General features: G+C 41.3%; 1 protein-coding gene across 1 annotated transcript; it reads right to left on the bottom strand.

The window, feature by feature from the left end:
* Positions 1-829: 829 nt before the first annotated feature.
* LOC126380893 (uncharacterized) lies at positions 830-3269 on the bottom strand. The gene is made up of 3 exons (XM_050030473.1): positions 2172-3269; positions 1290-1371; positions 830-906 (listed from the first exon to the last, which is right to left on the bottom strand). Exons 1-3 carry the CDS (start codon positions 3267-3269, stop codon positions 830-832), a joined length of 1257 nt encoding a protein of 418 aa, XP_049886430.1.
* Positions 3270-7499: the final 4230 nt, after the last annotated feature.

The raw sequence follows: 7499 nt of genomic DNA, 5'->3' as shown, positions 1-7499 counted from the left end.
CTGCAATGCTTTACGTACGACATTGACCAAACGAGATCTAATACCTAGAATTGCAAGATGGTGGATTCAATTCCAAGAATACGATTGCTCTGTCGAATATAGGCCTGGTGAGAAAATGAGTCACGTCGATGCACTAAGTAGGTGCCCCGTTTTTGAACCAGAAAACGAGTGTCGTGTACTTGACGTTTTGTTGATAGGTTCAGAAGACTGGATCTCTACTGTGCAAGACAACGACGAAGAAATCCGCCATATAAAAAGTGTTCTAGCTGATCCAGATTCTGAGAAAATCTGTGATATACTTAAAAACTACAAACTAAAAAACGGAAGAGTGTATCGTATTCTCGGTTTAGGTGAAATAAGATGGGTAGTACCAAAAGCTGCCCGCTGGCAGATTTTGCGCAATAATCACGATAATGTGGGACACTTCGGGTTCGATAAGACCCTAGATCGTATACGAGCCACGTACTGGTTTCCTAAAATGCGTCGTTTTATAAAAAAGTATGTAAGCGCATGCCTGGAGTGTGCCCATCATAAGATGCCTGGTGGTGCAAAAACGGTACCGTTACATCCTATACCAAAAATTGAAATCCCGTTTCATACTATCCACGCCGACCATTTGGGACCATTTAACAAGAGCCGCAGAGGTAACACTTACATATTGGTAATAGTTGACGCTTTTACCAAATCTAGAAGAATCTAGAAAACACTTCTTTTAACTTATTAATGAGTGCAGTCGTCGAGGTACCGGTATTCATATAAATACATTCAAGCCACTTGCTATGTGCGTCTATAACTATTAAATAGACGTTTTGGTTAATCACCATGTAATCTATATGAATGCGTTGCCACGGTCCTTCTGGGCGCGGCCACGGCGCGGGCGGTGCTCGCGGTGGGGCACAGCGTACGCTGGTACAAGTGTCGCATGCGCCAACTAACTGCTCAATATCGCGATCGATACCCGGCCACCACATTCTACTGCGAGCTATGCTTTTAGTTTTGACAATACCAAAATGTGCCGAGTGCAATTCTTTTAACATTTGGTCCCTATAAACTGTTGGTATAATTATTCTATGTCCTCTAAATAGACAACCATTGTTTACCTCTAAATCTAATTTGCAACGAAAGTAAGGCAAAATATCTTTGCATTTAATTTTCCGTGGCCATCCGTGATTCATATAGCTTATAACCGTTTGCATTACTTTATCGTGTGCAATCGCATTCTTAATGGCCTCAAAGGTAACCGGTGGTGTAACCTTTTGTTGCATCGAGGAATAGAAAAAAACGATTACTCTCGTCTGACTCGTTATCAGCTGTTTGTAGCGGCGCACGTGAAAAATAATCAGCCACTGAGTTGTTTTTACCATTGATGTACTGCACGATATAATTGTACGCAGATAAAAAACTTCTCTTAGCCTTGATAGGTGAATATCTTTCGTGGGACCTGTGCAGCACACATCATCGAGCCATATACTGACTCCGTCTATACCAGCCAGCAGAGTCTCCATCGCCCTCTGAAAAATCGCTGGTGCATTAGCCAGCCCGTATACCAGGCGGGTATACTTAAATAAACCCTTTGCCGTGTTTATGGTAGTAAGCTCCTGTGAGTCATCTGACAGTTGAAATTGGTTGTAAGCATTGCTTAAATCAATTTTACTGTAATGCTCTCCCCCGCCAATTTTAGAAAATACCTCTTCAATTCGAGGAAGTGGGTACTTATCTATCTTTAGGTCTTTATTTAACGTGCATGAAAAATCGCCTGCTATCTTAACAGTCCCGTTATCCTTTAGTACTGGCACTATAGGAGTGGCATACCGAGAGTGATTAACGGGAACCAATATGCCTAGATCCACCAATCTATCTAATTCCTTTTCGACTTTAGCTTTCAAAGCAAAAGGTACGGTTCGCGACTTAATAAATTTTGGCTCTGAGGTCTCTTTTAGCTGTAAATGTACTTTAAATTTATTGAATGTACCTAATTCTTCGCGCCATAATTCAGGAAATTGCTCCAGCAACGACTGTACGTCATCATCCTTGTTAAAATAATTTAACTTTGTAGTTAGCACCAAATCGAAAGCACACATAAAATCTCGGCCAAGCAGGGGCGGACCTCCATTTTTAACAACAAATATTTTTAATATTTTAGTTTGTTCATTGTAAGTAGCATTACTAACAAAATATCCAAGGGGTGAGATTTTATGTCCATTATATAAGCACATTTTAATATTACAATCATGCAACTCGAAATGGGAAAACAAGTTGTTATACAATTTATCTGAAATAACGGATGAACCTGAGCCGGAGTCTAACTCCATAGTAATGTCTTTTCCGCCTAAATTTAAATTCAGCACAATAGGTTTGTCAGTCACATACCTCAAATTAAAATTATTGCACTCCTCGCAATCGCTGTCCTCACCGTCGTTGGTGGATAAATTATTAACGCGGAGACACTTGTTTTTATCACACACTTTTTTTAAATGGCCTTTAACACCACAGACTTGGCAACGATAACCCTTAAAACGGCACACATCACCAGTATGATTCTTCATACCGCACACTGGACAGCGGACTTCACCACCTGTATGATGATCAGGCCCTGACGAGCTATAAGACGGCGGCGGGCGGGCGGCGGCGCTCGGCGTGCGCCCGCGCTGCCCAGCGGCGCGGCCGCGGCCGGCGCGCATGTTACTACCTTCAAAACTTGCTCGATAAATCGGCTCCTCTTTGATGGTGGTTATCGCCTCTGTCGACACCATCAATTTAGCTGCCCTTGCACATTCGGCCTTCTCAGCTATTTCCAGTGCCCGTGCCAACTTCAATGTAGACGCATCCTGTTCAAAAAGTTTGTCGCGTTCGGGACCCGCGCCCAGGCCAAGAACAAAACGATCCGTCAAATTTGTTTCTAAGGCAGTGCCGAAGTCGCAATAGCTTGCCAACCCCCTTAGTCGCGCCGCCCAATCTCCCAAGCTTTCGCCTGTATGACGCGTAGCCCCGTAGAACTTCGCTTTATCCGCGAACGAACACTGCTTCGTCTTGAAATGGCCATCGAGTAACTTTACCAGCTGATTATACGATAACGTATCTATTTCATCTGGGTATGCTAGATTACGCACTAAACGATAAGACTCGTCCGAGAGATGAGTAATAAGTATTGCACTTTTATTTACTTCTTGCACATTATTAACCTTTAGATATTGAATCAAACGTCCCTTAAATATAGACCATTCTCCGCTTTTATGGTCAAAACTCGACAAATGTCCTATATACGACATTTTTTTTTTTTAACACGCGCGTGGGTACTGCTATCCTCGTTCGCCAATGGTGTGTACGTTAGGTAACTAGCAATGAAACAACCGAGTGGTTTGCGAGCCGGTTTATTACTGGCGCATGACGCGCCGTTAAATAGGTAGGTATCACCGATAGGTACCTATGCACCATTCCATAATTATGTAAAAATTTGTTCTTCAGAGTTTATTACATTTTGTAGCAGAAATGGAATTAAATATTTAACGTCGCCGATCTATCACCCGTCCAGTAATGGCCAGGCAGAAAATTCTGTCAAAACATGTAAAAAAATGATTAAGTGTATATTTGTCAACGGTAACTATTCACAACAACAAATACATGAAAAATTGTTGGGTTTTCTATTTGAATACAGGAACACGATACATTGCGCCACAGGGTTTACTCCAGCAACGTTAATGTTTGGTCGAGACTTAAGATGCCGATTAGATTTAATTTTTTCACATAAAAGCACCGAGTCGACGGATTATATTGAAATAAATAAACAATCACGACATTTTCAAGTAGAAGATTTAGTTTGGGCAAGATATTATATTGGTAGGAAGGGTGTCTGGCGTAAAGGCAAAATTATTAAAAAATTAGGACAGCGCATGTTTGAAGTTTACTTATATGATTATGATATTTTGTGTAAAAGACATCTAGACCAAATAATATCTTATACAGACAAGACCACTCATAGTAATTTTCATAAGTACAAGATGTACGGAAATTGTACTACAGAGGGTGAGAACCCTGACTCATCCACATTGTCACCTCAGCAACTGTCACAGCCACACGCAACGTTGACAACACCTCCCACAGAAACACGTGAAAATACAGAATTTGGGAATGAAACATTAACGTATACAACTGATGATAATAATACAACCGACGTCCCCAGGGAGGAAGTTGCCAATCATGAGTGGGTTGAAGCGAGGGATGAATTTGTTGATGTGAATGAGACGGAATCTGAAGGTACTGAGGGAGCCGCTGAAAAGTTAGACGAGCAGGGTGCTACTAATAATAATAACGGCAGAACGCTCGGCCCAGTTTTGAGACCTAGGAAGGCAATTGATTATAAGCGTTTCTTTTAAGTTTTAAGTAGTAGTATAAGTTATAACTTATATTGTATTATATTGTAATTTTGTGTGATCACCAGGTCCTCAAAATGATGTCGGAGGAATGGTGCATAGGTACCTATCGGTGATACCTACCTATTTAACGGCGCGTCATGCGCCAGTAATAAACCGGCTCGCAAACCACTCGGTTGTTTCATTGCTAGTTACCTAACGTACACACCAGTTAACCTCACGGCGGTTCGTAACACCAAATCAACAACGAGTATACGAGTACTTAAAGAGCATTTTAGTTACTTTGGTACTCCCAACAGGCTTATTACTGATCAAGGAACTAGTTTTACTGGCAGGAAATTCAGAGAGTTTATCAAAACCACGGGTAATAAGCATATTTACAACGCAGTAGCCACTCCACGCGCCAATGGGCAAGTTGAGCGGTATAACCGCACAATATTAGCTTCACTTGGAGCTTTGATGCACAACAAACCCAAAGGTGCCTGGGATGACTACTTGCCAGACGTTCAGTTGGGAATAAATACCAGTGTTCACGCGACAACACAGAAAACACCGACTGAATTACTTTTTGGACGCAAAATAACAAACCCTACTGAAAGTATAATGAACGAAGTTATTGACGATATTAGTAACGGGACTAATATCACGAACTTAGATGAAGCTAGGCAACAGGCTAAAAGTAGAATTGATGAACGTCAGGCTAAAGACAAGGAAAATAATGACATTCAGAAGATACGTCGTAAACAATTTGCTGTAGGTGATCTTGTAAGGGCAATTAGAGCCATTCCTAGCCAAGATGGCCAATCTAGGAAACTGGAAGCCAAGCTTAAAGGACCGTATAGAATTAAACAAGTTCTCCCTAATGATAGATATGTAATCGAAGATACCCCATTGACTAAAAAGGGCAAGACCTACGAAGCCATTGTCGCTATCGATAAAATTTATCCCTGGTTAAACTACACTAATATCTGCGATGATTCCTCCAGCAGTAGTGACTCAAATCATTCCAATCAAAATGATGGTAAAACTGATGATGAAAGTTCTGAATAGTTAATAAGATAAATGGCAACTACTACAAAATTTAAGTATTGTCAGATTGTCAATATTACGGTTAATTATAGAAACTAGCAAGCGTTGATACATACCAATAATATTATTTACACATTATGTATGATTATATGTATGACTCTTTCTGAAACTACGATAACATGTCAAGATGTTGTACTTGTTCCATTATGATGTACGTGTGTGGGTACATAAGATTCAGGATGTACATACTGAAACACTAGAGTTTTGGTTACCTATAGGAAGGTATGTAAATAGGAAATGGTGTTATGATAATACAGATATGTTTCAGAAAATTTATAAAGTGGTGTTTACCTGAAGGGCACAGCTAGATGTTATAGACCGGTGAGCATGAGACAAAGAAAACTCCCTTGAATTTGTACAATGTATATTTTACAATTATAATTATTAAAGTACAACCATGGGCAGGTAAAAACCCTATGGAGGGAGATGGGTCGCGCTTTGGTCCGTCAGGTTAATTGTCACTCCGTAACAACCATGGGATATCACTATGTTTAAAACACTGTCCGTACACCTGTAGGCACCTCACTTACTCGAGGACCTCCGACTATCAGGCCTACCTGAGGCGTTCCGGAATACCATACAGGTGATGCGTTGAGGCCGGCTCAGGCCAGGGCGTGCTGGACGATGGCGGCGCAGCGGGCCAACTGTTACGCAGCTGGCGGGCTGCACGTCCACCGGTCAACCTCGCAGTCCTTCACCGAGCCTTATCCGGAGTGTTGGCAAAAGGAGAGGCGCGGCACATCCACATGCGCGCCGCACAAAGGAAAGCTTCGACGTGCAAACAACCAAGGCAAGCTCCGCCGAAATGAAGCTTGAAATAACTCTCAAATGCAGAAGAAAACAGTAGGAATCTTCATTCACAAAATTTGTTGAAATAGTCTGATCCAATCATAAACTTCTTCATAGAACTTAAAAACGTCAGAAAATTAAACAAAACTTTAAAGACGTTAAAACAATTAAAACTCAAAAACTTTAAAAAACCCCATCTGCAACAAGGAATGGCAATGATTAGCATGTGGTTCAGCTGACAGCGTGGCAAGGCAACTCACGAGTGTAAAACAAAGAAAATAACTTACAGGTTCATCCGGGATAGTAGGGCATCGCTCGGATGAAACCTAAACCCACCCACTGGACCTTCGGCGATGGGATTTCAGTGATGTTGCTGAAAACAAGGACCTCGAGGTTATCACAAAGTTGGTGCAAAAATATGCACGAAGAATTGCGAGGACTCACCATCTCGGTTAAGTTATTTGTTTTACTTAAGACATCGGCTCTTGATGCCGCCGATAAATTGTGGCTTTAATATTTGCCCACATTGGGGTTTCGGCAATGGAGTCTCCGGCGCTCTCGCGACGTCACCACTTTCCAAAACCTGTCTCAGCTCAGCCAGCTGTCAGTCTGACACAAGAACCACGAACAAAGTTGCCAAACTAGAAAAAATCTACCAAACCATAAATTCGCCGAATCAACGACAACAATCGATCGACTTGTTTGATCCCAAAATTTAAATTCAAAATCAAATTCAAATTCAAAATCTTTATTTTCAGACTATTGTCCATAGATGTTAGTAACATAGTACTTAATCCTAATGTTAGTAGACTAATAACAATCAGATTAGATTAGATAAATTAGATAAATTAAAATTAAATTATATATGAAATCAAATAAAATTAATATTATTGATAACATATTATTATTGTTATTGATAACAATGATAACATTTTCATTGCAAGAAAGGTGATGAGCTGACATGTAGTCTTATCCATCTCTCCAGCATCGGCGAGTCCCACCTCTCAGACAATGCGCTCAGGATACCGTTAGTGCGCTTCCGGATGATCGCATAGAAATCATCGGTTTGCGCCTGCGCAAACATCGCCGAAGCGCTGCAGAATCGCGGCAACCCCATCAGCCTCCTGAACGCATTGTTATACAGCACGCGCAGGGCGCTATATGCCCGCCGCGTGTAGCTGGTCCACAGACTGCACGTATACATCGACTGACAGTAGGCTTTGAATAAAGTTATTTTGACTGGTATAGTGC

The sequence above is a fragment of the Pectinophora gossypiella genome, unplaced genomic scaffold (genome assembly GCF_024362695.1).
Source record: "Pectinophora gossypiella unplaced genomic scaffold, ilPecGoss1.1 Pgos_30, whole genome shotgun sequence".
NCBI lineage: Eukaryota > Metazoa > Arthropoda > Insecta > Lepidoptera > Gelechiidae > Pectinophora > Pectinophora gossypiella.
Note: the sequence above shows the minus strand (reverse complement) of the source record. Positions and strands in the feature narration are given on the sequence as shown.